This window comes from Rhinopithecus roxellana, chromosome 2 (assembly GCF_007565055.1).
Source record: "Rhinopithecus roxellana isolate Shanxi Qingling chromosome 2, ASM756505v1, whole genome shotgun sequence".
In the NCBI taxonomy this organism is placed as follows: Eukaryota; Metazoa; Chordata; class Mammalia; order Primates; family Cercopithecidae; genus Rhinopithecus; species Rhinopithecus roxellana.
Genome location: NC_044550.1, coordinates 30914076 through 30934767, shown reverse-complemented (window position 1 = coordinate 30934767; position 20692 = coordinate 30914076). Strand labels below are relative to the sequence as shown.

The following is a 20692-nucleotide window of genomic DNA, read 5'->3' as shown; positions in this document are numbered from 1 at the left end:
CCCAACTAGCTAGGACTACAGAGGTGCACCACCACACCTGGCTAATTTTTAAAAAAATTTTGTAGATGAGGGGTCTCACTGTGTTGCCCAGGATGGTCTCCAACAGCTGGCCTCGAGCCATCCTCCCACCCTGACTTCCCAAGGTGTTGGGATTACAGGTATGAGCCATCATGCCCAGCCTGGATTGAATTCTTTTGGCCTGTTATTATTCTGGAATTCACACAGAAGCCTAGGCTGGACACCTTAAAAATTTCTGAAACAATCTTTGTTTTTTCTTTCTTAACAAAATAATCACTGAAATGTTAAGAACTCTTTCAGTTAACGTTTATGTTTATTGATCAATATTTTCCCTTGGCAGAAGATTGTTATGCCTGCTCTTAAGCACCAACCACTTGAGGCCAGAGAGACTAATGTTTACCCAGCTCCTGGGCAGGCTGAGTCTTAACTGTCATTGAACATGTGACTTCATTAAACCATGTCTAACATTTCCCTCTCCTACCTGTTTTCTCAGAAGACAGTCTAGTGGCCCAGTGTGTGGCCAAATTGAGTTGCAAGCAATAGGGAGAAAAAGCCAAAGTTCTTTTCACTTCCCTTTACTTGAGCTTTAGATTTCTTATTTTGTACTTATACTTTAACAATAATAATTTTATTAACATTATTAACAGACATTTACCTAACATGTATTATATGCCAGGTACCATGCTGTTATTGCATTATTTATTCATCAAATAATGATTATCAGCTGGGTACAGTTGCTCACACCTGTAATCCCAGCATGTCGAGAGGCCAAGGTGGGAGGATCATTTGAGACCAGGAGTTTGAGACCAGTGTGGGCAACACAGGGAGACCTTGTCTGTACAAAAAAACTAAAATTTAAAAAAAATTACTGCTGAAGTATTAGACTTATCCTTATTTTATAGACAAGTAAACCAAGCTAAAGGAAGTTAAGCAACTTGCCTGATGTCATCCGAGTTAAGTAAGAAGCAGAGTTAAATTTTGAACACAAACTTTTTCTGATTCCTCTTGAACTCCAGTCCTTAATTGCTACATTACATAATATAACATAACAGGTACAAAATTTCTTTGAAATTGTGTGTTAGTGGCCAGTAGTTTTCAAATAACTACTTTTGTTATTTTCTTTCTTTCTTTCAAGAGATGTGGTCTCATTCTGTCATCCAGGCTGGAGTGCAGTGGCACAATCACAGCTCACTGCAGTCTTGAACTCCTGCGTGCAAGAAATCTTTCTGCCTTAGTATTCTGAGTAGTTGGGACTACAGGCGTGGACCAACCCCAGCTAATTAAAAAAAATTTTTTTTGTAGAGATGAGATCTTGCTTTTGTTGCCCAGGATGGAGTCTCCAACTCCTGGCCTCAAATGATCATTCTGCCTCAGCCTCCCAAAGTGCTGGGATTACAGACGTAAGACACTATGTCCAACCTATTATTTTCAATAACAGCAGTTTATGAACTAAATACTTCTCACTTTCTCCTTAAATTAGTACTTTTGTATATATTTTTTTGTTTGTTTGAAAAGTCAGACCTGGCTAGGTATTGTGGCTCACACCTCTAATCCCAGCACTTTGGGAGGCCGAGGTGGGTGGATCACTTGAGGTTAGGAGTTCGAGACCAGCCTGGCCAACAGGGTGAAACCCTGTCTCTACTAAAAATGCAAAAAATTAGCCAGGTGTGGTGGCGCACACCTGTAATCCCAGCTTCTCAGGAGGCTGAGACAGGAGAATTGCTTGAACCCAGGAGGCGGAGGTTGCAGTGAGCTGACATGGCGCCACTGCACTCCAGCCTGGGCAACAAGAGCAAAACTTCATCTCAAAAAACAAACAAACAAAAAAAGTCAGACCTAAAATAGGTCCTTTACCAAAATATACACAAATTATCCCACTTAATTCTTGTAACAATTTTAAAAGGCTTAATGAGGTTATGTAACTTGCCAAAATGCTCAAATTGATAATAAGCAGCTGAGATGAATTTCAACCCAAGCTATGGGCTCACATAGCTTGGGTTGGTAACTGCCAAATTATGCCACAGAAGCTCACCTATGTGACAAAATCATAACCAGGTCAGGCATTCAGCTCAGTGGCAAGTGGTGGCCCCTCATTAACTATAATATTCCTATTTGGTTTTTCAGCTTTTCAAAGTCCAGATCTTTATATTCAGCTGGTGCTAAAGTGTAAAAACTTGCCTGGTAAACTCAGTCACCAGAGACCTGAAGATTTTAAGTTCTTTAAATCTGCTTTTCTAAATTGGATGGCTGCATGGCTACAATTCCTAAAACCCGATGTAAGACTTCAGTCTAATATAACTTTGTAGATTAATGAAGTCTACTAGGATCTTCATCTTTGCTTTTGAGAAATGATGAATTGAGCATCTGTACTGAATTTTATAGTCGAAGATAACAATTAGGATAATTTAGTTGCAAATAAAGCTTACTGGCCAGGCACAGTGGCTTACCTGTAATCCCAGAACTTTGGGAGGCCGAGGCAGGTGCATCACCTGAGGTCAGGAGTTCAAGATCAGCCTGGTCAACATGGTGAAACCCCGTTTCTACTAAAAATACAAAAATTAGCTGGGTGTGGTGGCGGGCACCTGTAGTCCCAGCTACTCGGGAGGCTGAGGCAGGAGAATCACTTGAACCCGGGAGGTGGAGGTTGCAGTGAGCCAAGATTGCGCCACTGTACTCCAGCCTGGGCAACAGAGCAAAACTCTGTTTCAAAAAAAAGAAAAAAAAAAAAAAAGCTTATTTTCTGTTCTGCAATGAAGTGGTTATGGTCTTTCCTGCGAATCTCATCTTAATTACTTACTACCTGTATAGATTTAAGCAAGTTGATTAAACTCTCTGAGCTTCAGTTTTCTTTTCTTTTATTATTATTTTATCCCCATTAGATAATGCCTGTCTGCCTATATTATAGGCTTTGGGAAGAATTAATGAACATACATAAAATGAATGATTGACATGATTGGCGATATGCTTATTGTGGGGTCTTCTTGAACAGAGTAAGTGTTCAATTAATGCCAACTCTTACTATTTTACCTAAATTGTCAAGACATTCGCTTTGACTCTTCCCCTGTCTATAGTTTGTATGCTGTTAAAACAAGCTTTGAACATGAGCTAGAGTTCAACAAGCAGACAAATCTGAAAGAATAAGGACAGATTTTAAAATTTAATGTTTATGGCCGGGCGTGGTGGCTTAGGCCTGTAATCCCAGAATTTTGGGAGGACGAGGCAGGTGGATCACCTGAGGTCAAGAGTTTGAGACCAACCTAACCAACATGGAGAAACCCTGTCTCTACTAAAGATACAAAATTAGCTGGGCATGGTGGTGCATGCCTGTAATCCCAGCTACTTGGGAGGCTGAGGCAGGAGAATCGCTTGAGCCAAGATTCCACCATTGCACTCCAGCCTGGGCAACAAGAGTGAAACTCCATCTCAAAAAATAAAAAATAATAAAATTTAATGTTTATTTATTAGATTTACTGTTTATAATTCTTCTTTACAGTTTGTCCCTTTTTATTTCACCTAAAATTTGATTTGGCATTAACAACCTAGTGTAGTTTGGAACAAACCATGCTAGATACTTAGGTGTACAAAAAGAGAAAATAATCTGGCTTTAATCCTTGCAAATAAAAAGCAAGCAAAGGTAAATATTCTCAACCCCCTCAGAGTAAGTTAGGCTTATGAATAATCAAGTGTAGATAATGAGAGTTTCTGTTTGAAATAAAACAGTATGATTAATTACATCTCTTCTATCAGTTTTTTAACTTTCCAAAATACCTGATCTATTCATTTATATTTCCTGATTATAGCGTATGCTTTATTTTTTGCCAATTTAAATACAGTAATTTATGTCGCATGCCGAAATGTTTTTAGACTGTTTAATATACTGCACCTTCATGAGCCCCATGGGCTAGAGTGAAGCTATACGAAAAACACTGAAATCCCAGTGTTCTTCTGTATTTGCAAAAGAGAAATATAGGTGGTTGTGTGTTCCCTGATTGATTTAGCATTTGTCTGACACTTAAAGCACTTTTCAAATTATTGTTGCTCCAAATTCATATCCAGATGCTTTTACAAATTGTGTAGGTTACAATCCATCTAGTTCAAAGCCTCTAGAATGGATAAGCCAATCCATTTTCTGAGAGAATTCGAATGAAAGTATAGTGAAAAATGTATATTTTTAGCAAAATATTCTAAACAAAGCAATATTTTATTAACATTTCCCATAAAATAGGTTAAATTTACAGGAAACAATAACAACAGCTCTGTAACCCTGTATTCACTGCATTCTACGCATTTACCTCCAGCCAACCATCTCACAAAGGTAATCTAATCCACTGACCATAAAGAGAACTAAGTAAGAGACTGGAGATAGAATCAGTGAAAAATATTTATTGAGCAGCTTTCACTAAATGAAGATCCGGAAATGAATAAGATCCAATGTCTCCCTCAAAAGCTTACTTACAGTCAACAGAAATTCATCCAACCACTTGAGAAAAATTCTTCTTCATTATGAATAAGTCAGTATATCTTTAAGTAATCAAATGGATGCTACTAGATGGGTGTACATTAAAGATATGTTTACTCTGCACTCTCTCTTTAAAGATCTTTATCAAACATATTTACAAAATGAAATAATATAGAAAATTATAAAGTATAAAATCATAGCTTCCAAAGACAGTGTGTATCACAATCAAAAATGAAAATCATGACGTTAATTGTCTTCTTGAACTCATGTTCTTTACCTGGTTTTTGTGTGTTTTCAATGTTTAAACATTTTAAATTCCTCCCTTCTAGAGACCTATTTTTTAACAAGTTGTCTCCTTCTGCTTTAATCATTATATGCCTTGAGCTAATTAAGGTCCAAAGGTTAATGCTATCCAAAGTTATTGTTGATTCTCTGAAATAACTTACTTAAAATATTTCTGAAGACAAACATTCCATAAGACATATGCATTGCACTGATAGCCATTGTTTCACAGAACAAAGCCTAACCAGTTACCATTTCTTATTTTAGAATCCTGATGGAACCTAGCAACTTATATAAAGTTGTCTGCTCAGCCTCAGCTGTGGGCTGCAACATAACTAATGCTATGTGCCAAGTACTGTCTTGTTTACTGACCATATTTCATCTTTTAAATGACCATTCGATAGCAAAGAACATTAAGTCATATGCAAAAGCCTTTTACACTGGTTAGAGATTTCTAAGCCTTCTAAAAATAAAGACTAGTCTAGGGTAGCGTCATATTTTTAATGCCCTGAGTTTGTTTTATTACACAGCTCAGCTGTTAATACTGCCAATGAGTCTCTGTTTCAAAACTGTGTCAATCTTTCAGCACCAAAATGAGGGCATATGTCCTTCACAATGTAGCTGTTTTATGAAAGGGGGGAAAAAAGAAATTCTTTCTGATTTAGCTGTACCAGCAAACTTTGTTTCTAGTTGTTATGGCTGCATTATGTATATAAGCTTTTTGATGCTTTGGGGTTTTTTGTTTGGCTGAGAGTGTGTTGGGAGGCAATAACAATGTGTGTAGCTTAATTTATTGGACAGGAAATTCTGATACATTACAAAATACTTAGAGTTGTTTGTTTTGCAGATAGCTAATATAATTTAACTGAAAAACTTTGGTAATCTTTTTGTCAAATAAAACCATGGCTGTTTTGGTTTTGTTTTACAATTCTTTGTCTTTAGCAGCATTCTAATATGGGAGGCCTTACAGGTGATAACTTTTCAGGAAGCATCTTTCTTACCCAAATTTCTGCTCCTCGGGACTCAGTTCAGAGGGTGCCTGAAATCCTATAATTCCCTTGTCAATTTCTTGCATTCTTTTGTCCCTATTAAAATATTAACAACTCGAGGTTGGTTGACATTTTAAGTCTTATCAGGCATCTGGTACACTCTGGAGTCCTACTATGAGTCTGGATACCTAAATTCATGGATAAAATCTTTTGTTTTCTTGTAACCAGAAAAATAATAGACCAAGAATGAGCCTGTTCATAAAGTGTGGTGGGAGATGCAATTGTAGGGAAGTTAAAACACTTTTGCTTGGAACTGACCCTATGTTTTGATTAAAATGCTTGTTTAATTGAAAATGAACTTATTTAGCATTTAGAAAATACATATGGCCACATTATAAACACAGTATTTTTAAATTCTCTGTTTTAGAGCAATTTTGCAGAATATAACTGTTAACCAACCTCAAAGATGGCCTCCAACAATCCCTATCTCCTAGAATTCCCATCATTGCATAGTCTTCTTCTGCCCTGTACCGGGGCTAATTTACTGTGTGAGTAATAGAATATGACAGAAGTGATGATATGCCATTTCTGACATTAAGTTATAAAAGTATTTGTGTCTTCTGTCTTGCTTGTTCTTTTGGATCATTTGCAATGGGGAAGCCAATGTTATGTTTTAAGCACCACCATGGAGAAGTCCATGCGGTAAGGAACTGAGGCCTCCAGCCAACAGCCACATAAGTGATCTGGGAAACAGTTCCTCTACCTCAATCAAGCCTTCAGATGACTGCAGTCCCAATAACAATTTTACTGCAACTTCATGACCTTGAGCTGCAGATTAGCCACTCCCAGATCTCTGATCCTCAGGACTCTATGAGATAATAAATGCTTGTTGTTTTAAGACACTAAGTTAAGGAATGATTTACTTTATGCTATAGATAACTCACACAATTACCTACACATCATTACTGTGAAAAATCCTCAGGCTAAAATACCCATGAAACATTATAACTTAGCATGAAATTCCTGCCAGATAAAGAAGTATAAACTAGGTGTGGTAAAACTCAAATGGTTACAAAGGCCAGCCAAGTGGGGACCCTGGGGAACTGAGGACCACTTTCTAGGTCTCTGTAAAGATAGAAATAGCTCTAGACGTTCGTTGCTATCTGGGGATTTGGATTGCAATGTTGCTAGATCTTTTGATTTTTCAAGGTAGTACACATAGGTTGGATTGGTCTCTTCCCAAGCATCCATTATACCCCAGATAATTAGTCCAAGCTGATCCTAGGAAGTTTATCCTCCCTGCCACAGAATGTTTATTGAACAAGTATGTGACCCAATTCTGGTCAACAACATTAGGAGAAAAATCTCCAAGAAGGCTTCTGGGAAAGATTGCTTTGCTCCTAAAAAAGAGGTACAGAAATAACAAGTCTCTCTTCTTTCCCTGAACACAGGCTCTGTCTGAATATGGTGTCTTGCCATTTGCTGGCACTATGAAGGTGAAGCTAACAGTAAGATGGGCAGGCAGAAAAAGACAAGGAACCTAGGACCTCAAGAGCATAGTTTAGTTAGACATTGAAGGAATTAACCCTGGGGAACTTGATGCTTCCTATTTTATGAGACCTATATGGTCCTTTAAACACCTTATTGTAAGGCAACTTGAGGTTTATTTTACTTGTAGCCAAAAGTGTTCTAACAGTTACATAAGAGAAGCTAGAAATCAATAATTTTATGTGTGAGCTACTGATCTTAAAATCATTAATGAAATTTAATTTTTAAAATGAGTTGGGGCTGGGCACTGTGGCTTACGTCTGTAATCCCAGCACTTTGGGAGGTTGAGGTGGGTGAATCATCTGAGGTTAGGAGCTCAAGATAAGCCTGGCCAACATGGTGAAACCCATCACTACTAAAAATACAAAATTAGCCAGGCGTGGTGGCAGGCACCTGTAATCCCAGCTACTCGGGAGACTGGGGCAGGAGAATCGCTTGAAGCCAGGAGGCGAAGGTTGCAGGGAGCCGAGATCATGCCATTGTACTCGTGCCTGGACAACAAGAGTGAAACTTGGTCTCAAAAAAAAAAAAAAAAAAAAAAATGAGTTGTTAGCACATAAAACATATCTGGATGGCATATGCATTTTGCTGGCTTCTGGTTTGTGATGTCTTTTGTAGACATTACACTACCATATTATTAAAAAAAAAAAAAAGGAAAAGGCTCATTTGCACTTTACTTAAAAACCTCATTTGTTCAATGACTGTTCATTGGCTGCCAGTTAAGGAACAATCACTGTGGAGTGCATAATTCTTTACATTAAAGAGCTTATAATGAAGACAGCTCTGGATTAATGTGATTATGATTGTGAAATTGTGTGTGTACAGCGTGCCAGGCTAACACATATTTTGAGAGCAGAATTTGGTTAGGGAAGATTTCACAGTTTGAACAGGGCTGTTGACAATTTTCAGGCTGACAAGAATTTAAGTAACTTTGTGCTTATTGCATAAGAACCAAATGTTATGTGGCTGTAAACAAGTTAATATAATCATAGTATGATATTTGAAACAAGGGCAACATTTTTATTCCATTGAAATCTGCACTGGTCAAATAATATCTAAAATATTGTTTTTAATCCTATGAGCTACAGTTTAATGAGGATATTGCTGTAATTGGGTTTAACCAGAGAAGGGGTTCCAGCATAAAGAATCAAAATAAGAAATGGTAGAAGGAAAAATAGTACATTTAGTCTAGAAAAAGCAGAAAAGCCCTGCTAATTGTTTTCACATACTTAAATGATAGTCATTTGCTCAGTGTCCAACACAATACTTTTAATCTTGTAGAGTAGAATTGTTACCTCCATGTTATGGACAAGCAAACTATATTTTGAGAGGTCATCAGTAATGGATGGATTACTGGGAAGCTAGGATCCTGAAATCATGATGTCACAGGGTGAATCCCAAAATTGGGAGGCCATGTGAGTTCTTTGCTTCATGTAGGAAGGAATTCAAGAGTGAGCCAACAGAGTAAAGTAAAAGCAAGTTTATTAAGAAAAGTAAAGGAATAACAGGATGGCTATTCCACAGGTAGAGTAGCGGCATGGGCTGCTTAAGTATACTTATGGGTATTCCTTGATTATATGCTAAACAAAGGGTGGGTTATTCACATGTTTTCTGGGAAAGGGGGTGGGAGTTCCTGAAACTGAGGGTTTCTCCCCTTTTTAGACTACATAGGGTAGCTTTTGGACATTGCCATAACATTTGCAAACTATCATGGCACTGGTGGGAGTGTCTTTTAGCATGCTAATACATTATAATTGGCGTATAATGAGCTGTCAGGATGACCAGAGGTTGCTTTCATTGCCATCTTGCTTTTAGTGGATTTTCAATGGCTTCTTTACCACATCTTGTTTCATCAGCTGGGTCTTTATGACCTATATCTTGTGGAGCCAGTCCGGCTGACCTCCTATCTCATCCTGTGACTAAGAATGCCTAACCTCTAGGGAATACACTTGTCCTCCAAGAAACCAGCCCCTATTCAAGGTGGAGTTGCTCTGATTTGAACACTTCTGACACAATCTTCATGCCTCCCCACTCCCAGTGAATTCCCCAGGAGACATTTATATGTAGAGGACAAGTTCAGGCAAATGCAAGCTTTTAAAATTAACTGGAGTTTTGCCCCCAACCCCCAAAGTAGTTTACTAGTAGCTACGCCAAATAGCTAAACAGCACCTTTCCCTACCTTTTGCTACAACTGTTACCCAAACCTCAGCTTTAGGGTTCTTGCAATTCCAATGATGAAGTAAAGAAAAACACAATAAGCAAAAGGAGAGAAAATAGGAAATGGATTACTTATGCTTATGCAGACTTATTTACTTTTATTTTCTATAGAGACAGGGTCTTGTTATGTTGCTCAGGCTGGTCTTGAATTCCTGGGCACAAGCAAACCTCCCAACTTGGCCTCCCAAAATACAGGGATTACAGGAATGAGCCACTGCTCCCAGTCATATACAGACTTATTTATATCTCACATGATAATACTACTAATGGACCCTAGTAATGTGGACTAATTACTGCTCTTGGATCTGCACCCTCCAAGTCAACACATCTCCTCTTTCTTGAGGATAGAGAGAAATGGGGAAGAAAAGAGTCTTTAGCATCCCCTGGAGGCCAAGAAGCTAATACATAATTTAACAGGGATTTGAACCCAGGTGGGGTGGATGCCACAACTGTTACTGCCCACTCAAATAACCTCTATTGCCCCAAATCAGTAGGAGGATAGAAACAGATTTACAGCTAGATAAAGTAGGTTTCTACCTGTAGGGAACTTCTGGCTTTGTGGAAGGGAAGATTTTCTGAACAATTTGGATTTTCTAGAGATGGAGTATGCTGGCTCCCAAGTAGGAATTTCTCCAATAATTAGTTTTAAAGAAATAGATGGGGCCCGGCATGGTGGCTGATGGCTGCAATCCTAGCACTTTGGGAGGCCAAGACAGGCGAATTAGTTGAGGTCAGGAGTTTGAGACCAGTCTGGCCAACATGGTGAAACCCTGTCTCCACTAAAAATACAAAAAATTAGCCAGGCATGGTGGTGCATGCCTGTAATCTCAGCTACTCAGGGGCTGAGGCAGGAGAATCACTTGAACCTGGGAGGCAGAGGTTGCAGTGAGCCGAGATTGTGCCACTGCACTCTAGCCTGGGTGACAGAGTAAGACTCCATTTCAAAAAGAAAGAAAAAAGAAAGAAAAAATAGATGGAGGTCCATTTGTCAGAAAGTTCTGGAAGGATTCTTGCATTTGACAGAAAGTTGGAGCTTTAAGCCCTTTTCTACACTAAGATTCTGTGATTCCCAGATCATTGGCAAGCAGTTCTGGTGCTGTGTTTCTTTCAATCTGTTTACTCTTTTCCTATGTGATCACAGCCCACTTGCAACTAGAAGGCTGAGGGATTTGAAAACCACTCATTATACTTAGGCAAACTCTGGAAAAGTGTTTTAACTTGAGATACTTAGTATTTCATTGGCTTTCAGGGACAAAATTTGTGGAGAGGAAGAGAGAGAACACACAAAGAGAACAAGTGCTCAAGTGAGCAGAGCTACAGCAGCCTCATGACTGCCATCAATCTTAAAGCAGAAATTGCTGAGGTGCAGTAACAGGCAGAGCAAGATGGGGAGGAACAAATTTCCTGCATCACTGATGTAGATTTTCACTGGGTGACTTAGTTTGAGGGGCTAAGAATTCAATGGCAGTGACTGATGCTATTCCACTGTACAATATGGAGTACTCTGTTCAACATGCATTATCTCAATTACCCCTCACAGAAATCTAGCATGCAAGTACTGTCCCTCTCCCCTTTTCGCAGATGAGGAGCCTTGGGCTTAGGAGGTAAGGAAACTCGTCTGAATTTCCCTACTGATTAGTGTGCAGATCAAGCACAGGTTTGATGCCAAGGCCAAAGTAACCAAGTTTAAGAGCTATATATCTAGAGTGTGAGGCATACACACACACTCCTTATCTTTTAGTATATATAATTTGGGTAACACCGAAAATAAGTCTGTAGAACTAATTTCTGTACAAGAATTATATCAAGTTTAGGTGAATTTTAAAGATCAATCCAAACTTCAAAAACATTTTGTTCCATTTATGAAATTTGACCTTAAACCATGAGAAAAATCAAGATCAAATGACTCCTATGGTACTACTGTTGCAATCATTGGCCCTCAGATGTCTTCATGGTTTGGGGCAGACAGAGAAGAGTGTGACTAATACAAGGCATAGGTAAAGACTTTCCCTATATTACCAGAGACCGCCTGCTAACAGGGACTTCTGACCCCAAAGCATTGTGCCATTCATTTGGCAATTCATCATTTATTTTCTGGATATTTCTCTTATTTTTTTGAATTTTACATAAAATATTATATTGTCATCTAATTGTCTTTTCACCCCTCTGTAGGCTGGACAATGTTCTATAATTTTGAGCCTCCTAGAGTCCCTAGACAGTCCCTCATATTATTTGACTTTTTTTTTCCTTTGATGTGAAAGAGCAATGCTCAGTGTTCTTTTGACAATTTTTTTGCTATAGGAATTGTCAAAGTAAATACTGTTCTTATGCCATCTGTTTAAAAGTTCTTAGCTTTTCCAAATACAGGCATTATCTAAATTGTAAATGGGCCTTTTCCAAAAGTTATTTTGTATATTGGTTTTTGGAACTCTGTAAAAATAATATATATTTCGGCTATGTTTCCAAATCAAACTACACAAGAGCTATTCAGCCCATCACTTATGTGAAGTAAGATGATACCCTAAACTACCACAAAACCAAATGTTCGTGTATAACATAGTTGCTGTGGGAAGGTGCAGATATGCAGACGTATGTGTACCGCACCCTCACCCCCAAGACTGCCCACCTTCCCTGCCGTTGTGTGTGCAGGGAGACTCTTCCCTTCACTTCCCAAGGTTTCCAGTTGTGGTTCTGGATCTAAGCCCTACCAGAATAGGCTGTGTGGCAAAGGAGAGTTGAATTCTTGGGTCCCAAATCAATGACAGAGGATTGATGGAATCAGAGGTGACAGAGGTGACAGGGTCCCATTATGGAGGCCTCCCTGGGACTTCACGTGTTACGATGAGGAGTGCCTGCAAGATGTCATTTGTTTCTTTTTGTCCCTTTCCTTGCTCCTTTGTTGTTGCTGAAAGGAAGGGAAAGCAGAGGATCAGCCGCAGGAGTTTTTTCTTTCTTTTTTTTTTTGGAAGAGTCTCTCACTCTGTTATCCAAGCTGGAGTGCGGTGGCGTGATCACATCTCAGTGCAACCTCAATCTCCTGAGCTCAAGCAATTCTTCTGCCTCAGCCTCCTTGTAGTTAAACAGATTTTTTTTTTTTTTTTTTTTTTTTTTTTTTTTTTTTTTTTTTGGAGAAACGGAGTCCCACTATGTTGCCCGGGTTGGTATTGAACTCCTGGGCTCAAGCAATCCTCCCACCTCAGTCTCCCAAGGTGCTGGCATTATAGGCTTAAGCCACTGCACATGACAAGGATTCTTACAGTTGTAACAAGATGGAATTGCCTCCTCTCTCCTTTGCATTGTTATCCATAATAGAGGGTGATGAGAATCCTGGGAGGGAACTTTGACTAAGTAGTGCCTTAATAGAGGTAGAAGGAAAGGATTTCTTCCTGCAAACCCCTGTACTCTTAAATCCCCCAAACTCCATGCATGCTGTGATGTGACGGGCAGAAGAGGGAGAAATGCATTTCAGGGATTGAATTGGGAATTGGAAATTCTAAACATCTGTATGTTGGTAGCAGCAAGGAGAAATGAAAGAAGAGAGGAAGAGAAAATATTAGCAGAGGAGGGGACTAATATGTCAAGAAGAGAGCTATTTAAGACACACTTTTCCTGTCAAATAGAAGGCAAAACCCAAGCTGAGGCCCTCACATCATAATTACATAAATACCCTTATATTTTCTAAGAAAAGCATGTTTTAAAACTTAAATGATGAAATCCGGATGTGGAATTTTCTGTGGGTAACTCCACTTTGTGTATATCAACTTTATAGTCTGTTAAATGTTAAGAGGCCTCAGAGTACAGGGAAGTGGAGGAGAGGCCAGACTGCCCGAGGCCATGCTCCTCTCTGGAGCTCAGATCTAACAGTCTTCTGCTTTATTCACTTCTCTCTCATTATTTTCCTGTCTGCAAGGTATGTAGATGCATGGGAATTGGGTCAGCTTCTGGACCCCCAGGAAGCATGGAAGCAGTGATTGCAGGGGTCATGTGGGAAGGGATGGGAGCAGGATTCAAGTAGTCTCCCCACAGTCCTAAAATGAGCCTTCCCTGGGCCGTCAGGTGTATAGCCTGAGGAGGAAGAGACAGTCAGAAAGGAAAAGGGCTGACCCCTGATAGAACTGTTGCCTATTATTTCAAAAATCTGTGACGGGTGAGCTCTGCCAACCCTCGCTAAAATGAACAAATACACTACTCCAGATATATCTTTTATCTTTCATTGTCTTCCACAAGTATAGTTTTAACTATGCTTTTGGAGCTAGAAAAGTATTAGTAAAAAAATAATGGGTAAAAACAACTGGAATAAAAACATCTTGAATAAAGATTTGACAAATATATCCCTGGACTTTTAATATCATTTCTTTTACCCAGTTCTCTCTGAAGCAAAATCAAATATTTCATTAACAAGAGTGAGACAAAAAACAATAAAATGACCCAAAAAAGTAAAGTGGTTTTTTTTTTTGAGACAAGATCTCCCCTCTGTCGCCCAGGCTGGAGTGCAGTGGCATGATCTCCGCTCACTGCAACCTCTCCCAGGTTCAAGCGGTTCTCCTGGCTCAACCTCCCAAGTAGCTGGAATGACAGGCGCGCGCTAGCACTCCCCCGGCTTTTGGTATTTTTAGTAAAGGCAGGGTTTCACCATGTTGGCGACGCTGTTCTCGAACTCCTGGCCTCATGTGATCCGCCTGCCTCGGCCTCCCAAACTGCTGGGATTATAGGTGTGAGCCACCTCGCCCGGCTAAAGATGGCTTATTTAAAGCTAGTAGTGAATTAATTCAGTTCCTAATTGAACCCTAGGTTTTAACAATAAACATTTGCATTTTGTTCAAGTTTTCTTCAGGGTATATTGTATTATGAGACAGCATTGCTCTCTCACAATGAAACATGACCATGCCAGAAAATAAAATGTAGCCTTCTTTACAGGCTTCCTTTTCCTTGTTAAACTTTGATGCCATAGTCAGAAACAGCTGAAAGGCAAAATACTAAAACATCCAGCTCCAGTGATTTTTTTTTTTTTTTAATTGTAAGCCAACAGTGTTTTGGAGCCTGCGGGAGGGAGGCGGGGAGTGTTGAAAGGGCCCTACTTAGTTGAGGTCGAGCCAACAGTGAAGCCTCAAAATTGTCAGCAGGCAGAGTCTATTCTGGAGAGGCAAATGAATAGGCTTAACTGAAGTCCCTTGCCCTGCAAAAAAAACGAGGCAGGTGCTAGGGGGATGGACTTTTGGATACGATGGAAACCGGGACGGATGAAGTCTTCCCTGGTTAGGAAATTTGGTATTAAGAGAGCCTCACTGAATCCCAATAATAACCAAACAACTGGTGTTGTCCAGGGCGCCGGCTGGAAAGTCGGAGGCAGGAAGCAGAAAGGCTCAAGCTCCTTTCCCTGAGTCGGTTCAGGAATTTAATTTCAGCCAATGTTTACTGGGGCACGGTGTTAGGCACGGGGATATCAAGCTGAATAAAACGTGGTCTCGTCCTTGAAGAGCTTATAGTTCAGTGATACGGCTTTAACATTCCTCGTGGGCTTTGATAACTTTTATCCTGGGAGTCGTCAGGGGAGAGCTGCATCTAAATCCATCCACACTTTGGTAAAGATTTCAAAACAGAGGAAACAAGATACGGGGCGACGAGGTTGGAGGAGAGATGACGGCAGGGGCCGGTGCCAGACTTCGGAGCCGCCAACGCTGGGCTGTGCTGGTGCTGCATGCTGGCAAGGGGCAGCCAAGACCGTGCTCCGCGCGGGCACCCTCGGGCTCAGCCCCGGCAGCTGACAGTGCCGTGCGGGCGAACTGCGGTGGGCCTGGCAGGGGCCAAGAGGAGGTCCCGAGCCGCCTGCGCGGCCGGCGCCCGCCCCCAGGGGGCAGAGTTCCCGGGCTAGTGCCTGCGCCGCTACCTGGGGCTCAGGCCCCACTGCCCCCCGCTGCGTCCGCGCCTTCTCTTTCCAGGTTCTCTCCGCCGGCTGGGGCTCGGCTGAGCTTCAGATTCCCCCACCCGCGGTCGCCGCCGGGGCACAGGAGCCGAGGCCGGCAGGGCACCAGCGGCGAGAGGCGAGGTTGGGGAGGCGAGGGCGGTCCGCGCGCGGGGGCGGGAGGGGGCTAGGGGATTCGAGGGACGCAGCAGCCCCGCCCCCGCCCCCTCCTCTTCTCCGCTCCAAGCCGGAGAATCTGGAGAGCATGGACCAGAGTCCGCAGCGCTGGCACCATGACGCTCGCCCGCTTCGTGCTGGCCCTGGTGTTAGGGGCGCTCCCCGAAGTGGTTGGCTTTGATTCTGTGCTCAATGATTCCCTCCACCACCGCCACCGCCATCCGCCCCCTCCCGGACCGCAGTACCCCTATTACCTTCCCACCCACCAGCGGCCCCCGAGGACGCGTCCGCCGCCGCCTCTCCCTCGCTTCGCGCGCCCCCCGAGGGCGCTCGTTGCCCAGCGCCCGCACGCCCTCCAGGCCGGGCACACGCGCCGGCCGCACGCTTGGGGCTGCCCCACCGGCGAGCCATGGGTCAGCGTGACTGACTTCGGCGCCCCGTGTCTGCGGTGGGCGGAGGTGCCACCCTTTCTGGAGCGGTCGCCCCCGGCGAGCTGGGCTCAGCTGCGAGGACAGCGCCACAACTTTTGTCGGAGCCCGGACGGCACGGGCAGACCCTGGTGTTTCTACGGAGACGCCCGCGGCAAGGTGGACTGGGGCTACTGCGACTGCAGACACGGTGAGTGGCCTTGGGGCGGCCGCGGACACTCGGGACCGGCCCGGAGCTAGTGAGGCTTGGGGCCAGCTTACAGGTCTCTTTGAAAAAGTGACGGGGTGAGGGGTTGTGGGCTTACATTGCGGGCTGTGATGGTGGGCTGCAGCTGGGTTACCAGTAAGGTATACTGGTGCTGCAAATCTAAGCCAGCCAGATGTGCTTGTGTGAAGGTTGTCAGGGGTGAGAGTTTCTATGCAAGGTGCTGAGCTCTGGGTTTCTGTCCTCTGGCCACTGTGTGTATTGGGTGACAGTGTGCTTTGGACGTCTGTTCTCTAGATTAGCTTACGTTTATAGGGTTACCATATTTACATTGAAGAGGCACAGAAGGAGAGAAAGTTCCTAATTACTTGTTCTGGAAAGGGAAATGTTACATTAACGTGACAACCAAGAACCTTCCCTCCATTCTTTAGATTCCGATTTGGAAAAATGTGGTAATATTTTTGCCTTGATTTTACTATTGACCTCTGTTTTAAAAAGTATGGCAAAATTATGTGGCCAAAATCAGCCATATTCACATACTCCAGCTCAGTATAGGAAGTATCATCAGTGACTGGAAAAAAAAGAAAGGAAAAAGAGGTGGGAATATTACTATCTTGGTGAAGCAGCAACTTGATACAGTCATACACAGTTTTCCAGAGCCATTACTTAACTTTATATGTTATATGTGGAAAATCAGGATTAGTTGGTAATATCAGGAGATGAAAGTGACAAAATGTTTTAGGTTTGTGGTAATAAAAGCATCCCACGAATAAATTTAATGTAAATGAATAATCCAGCTTTGAGCATTGCTTCATTTTGAATTGTTGGAATTTTGTTGAGATTAGTTTTTCTTTTTTTCTTTAAAAACTGGGGAAGAAAAACTTAATATCCTCCAAAGTTTGAATTTCTTTTCAACAAAATATTTTTGGAAGCTTTCCATTCACACTGTGGGGCAAGGGTTTTCTGAATTGAGATCCTGAATCACATTGTACTTTGTACTTTTTGGAGGTAACTTGGAGGTTAGCTGTCACAATGTCATTCCTTTCCTGGAGAAATTTTATTTATCAGTACCTTCAATTACATTAGTGCTTTGAGTTAAGGAAAAGTGATAGGAAGGTTAAGATCAATTATCCTTCGTCCTCAGGAATGAAGTCATCGCTTTACTTGTGTTTCATGAATGGAATGCCAATGTGGGTATAAAAATATTTGAGGTGATGTCAACAAAGAGTGCTAGCATTGTCTCGTTATTCACCATAAGAGATTATTTATAGTAAAATCTTATGTTTAGCAAACATTGACTTTTTTCATCTTCATATTATTATTAGTTTTGTTTTTTTTTTTTTTTTTCTTGAGACAGAGTCTTGCTCTGTCACCCAGACTGTAGTGCAGTGGCGTGATCTTGGCTCACTGCACGCTCTGCCTCCCGGATTCACCCCATTCTTCTGCTTCAGCCTCCTGAGTAGCTGGGACTACAGGCGCCCGCCACCACGCCCGGCTAATTATTTTGTGTTTTTTCAATAGGGACGGGGTTTCACTGTGTTAGCCAGGATGGTCTTGATCTCCTGACCTGGTGATCCGCCCGCCTCGGCCTCCCTAAGTGCTGGGATTACAGGCGTGAAGCCAACTGCGCCCAGCGTATTCTTAGTTTTGTGAATAGATAAGAGTGGAGAATTATTAGAGAATGAATGTGTAGGAGAGAATATACAACTTCTCTTTAAGTACATAAGCACAGACTCAAGAAAAGTAATTTAAAGTTAGAAAATGATAGTGATCTGTTGCTCTCTTTCTGACATAACTCTTAGCCTTATATTTCAGACAAGGAGAGTAACTTGTCCTTGGATATCCTGCCACCGCACCCTCTTCAGTTGACTAGAAATGTAAATCTTTTGAATGCCTTTATGTTCCTAGCTAACTCTCACCAGACAAAATCTCAAATACTGCATAATAGTTGTTTGTACTTCTTGGAGTAAAGTGATTGAACAAAAGAGAAACAAAAGAAACTACTCATGATGGGAGATAAATGCCCTTCCCACCACCACAAAAAAATAGGAAAACAATCAGCTGTGTAATAATGAATGACTTTCACAGACTCAATCTCATTCTGTCATTTACTCCTGCAGGTCTGCCTGGGCATAGCCTATAGCTTTGAGATGACTGCCATATTCTGAACCTTATGGCTCTCTTGGTCCTACATTTCAGTTAGGAGTGTGAACAAAAGTTTCATGGAGTGGTGAAAAGAATATTGAATTGTGCTTTAGAAAACGCTGGTGTCTGCTTTGGCTCTGCCAGTGGCTGTGCACTGTCAGGTAAAACTCTTAACTTTTAGAGCTTTGGTTTCCTCATCAGGAGAAAAGCAAGTTTTGAGTAAATTAATTTAAAAGACCTTTGCAGCACTGAGCATGTACTCAAAACAACCTGGCCTGATCACATTAGCTACGACTTACTGTGCATTCATTCTGTGTTGGATGCTGGACTAAACATTTTATTTGCATTTTCTCATTTCATTTTTAATTTTTATTTATTTATTTATTGACAGAATCTCCCTCTGTCACCCAGGCTGGAGTGCAGTGGCACAATCTCAGCTCACAGCAACCTCTGCCTCCCTAGTTCAAGCGATTCTCCTGCCTCAGCCTCTTAAGTAACTGAGATTACAGGCGCCTGCCACCACGCCTGGCTAATTTTTGTATTTTTAGTAGAGATGGGGTTTCACCATGTTGGCTAGGCTGGTCTTGAATTCCTGACCTCAGGCCATGCACCTGCCTCTGCCCCAAAGTGCTGGGATTACAGGTGTGAGCCACTGCTCCCGGCTTCATTTCATTCTTGTAGCAACCTTATGAGTGAGTTCCTGCATTTTATGGATGGAAATATGTGAAGACATATTATGAGGAGTGCAGGAGAAAATAGGGTTAGATATGTATATTTTTACTTCACAGCTCATTTTGCTGTATTTCTTTACTTGTAATCCTCATTTTGTAGTTTATGGACTAGTCTAACAGGAAGAAAGAGAATTATGTTTGGCCCGATGCACATGATTTACAGTCTCTTATGCTTAAAAAATATCTGGTATCTTTTTCTTTCTTTTTTTTTTTAATTTTTTTGAGACAGGGTCTCTGTCTGTCACCTGGGCTGGAGTGCAGTGGCACAATCTCAGTGCAGTGCAACCTCTGCCTCCTAGGTTCAAATGATTCTCCTGCCTCAGCCTGCCGAGTACCTGGGATTATAGGTGTGCACCACCATGCCCAGCTGATTTTTTGTATTTTTAATCGAAATGGGGTTTTGCCATGTTGCCCGGGCTGGTCTCAAACTCCTGACCTCAAGCGATTCACTCATTTCAGCCTCCCAAGGTGGGACATGCCTGGAATTACAGGCATGAGCTACCGTGCCGGACATATTTGTTTCTTTACAGAAATCCAGGGCAAAAAGAAAGAACAATTCATAGTAATGTGATCCCTCCTTTAAAAAATAAACTGGTGGCCAGAGTTGCATATCTAGTTGCATCAGGAAAAATCAGGAAGTTGGTGTCTCCGTGGTGAAGAGTTGATTGAAGCCAAGTTGAAGGGGCAAGTTGGGGACCTCAGGTGAGCCGGGGCTGGGCGTGGATGTTCCAGTGGCTCAGATGCCAGAGAGCAGGAAACATGATACCTGGGCCCTGGTTTTATGAAACTTGCAAATTAATACTGAGGAATCATTCTAGGGCTGGGAGCGGTGGCTCATGCCTGTAATCCCAGCACTTTGGGAGGCCGAGGCAGGCGAATCACCTGAAGTCGGGAGTTTGAGACCAGCCTGACTAACGTGGAGAAACTCCTGTCTCTACTAAAAATACAAAATTAGCCGGGCATGGTGGCGCATGCCTGTAATCCCAGCTACTTGGAAGAGTGAAGCAGGAGAATCGCTTGAAACCGGGAGGCGGAGGTTACATTGAGCCGAGATCGCGCCATTACACTCCAGCCTGGGCAGCAAGAGCGAAACTCTGTCTTAAAAAAAAAAAAAGAAAGAAAGAATCATTCTGGCTATGGGAATACACTGAATCAGCCCGGGGAGCTGGTCTCATTATGAGCATTTAGAATCACCTTGGGACTTGTTAAAATGCAGATTCCTAGACTAGCCCAGGCTCTGAGTAATTCTCAGATCTGGATCGAGAATGGAACATGCATTTCTATTGAGCAGTCAGATTGATTTGCATGTGAAAACTCTGTCACAGTCAGGCAGAACACATGGAAGGGCATTAGAACTCACCTAAAATGCAGAGTGGTAGGTGATGATATAGACTAACTGAGCCCACCATTCTGTGACTTAACCCTGTTAGGCTTTAAGAGCAGGTGTAAGGCATGCCAATGGTAACTTTTTGTGTGGTTTTAGAAATGGCACTTCCGGTTTTTCCTTTGACCAGTGTAGGATAGTAATAACCTAGTTCACTGGAATATGGTTATTTTATTTTTATTTTTAGAGACAAAGTGCAGTGATGCC

General features: G+C 41.8%; 1 protein-coding gene across 1 annotated transcript in view; it reads left to right on the top strand.

The window, feature by feature from the left end:
- Window positions 1–15564: 15564 nt before the first annotated feature.
- Window positions 15565–20692, top strand: part of PRSS12 (serine protease 12) — a 70117-nt gene continuing 64989 nt past the window's right edge. The window contains exon 1 of the mRNA XM_010364854.2: window positions 15565–16210. Within this exon, the coding sequence (XP_010363156.2) occupies window positions 15709–16210 (502 nt within the window). The 5' untranslated portion in view covers window positions 15565–15708. The remainder of the gene's footprint in view (window positions 16211–20692) is intronic.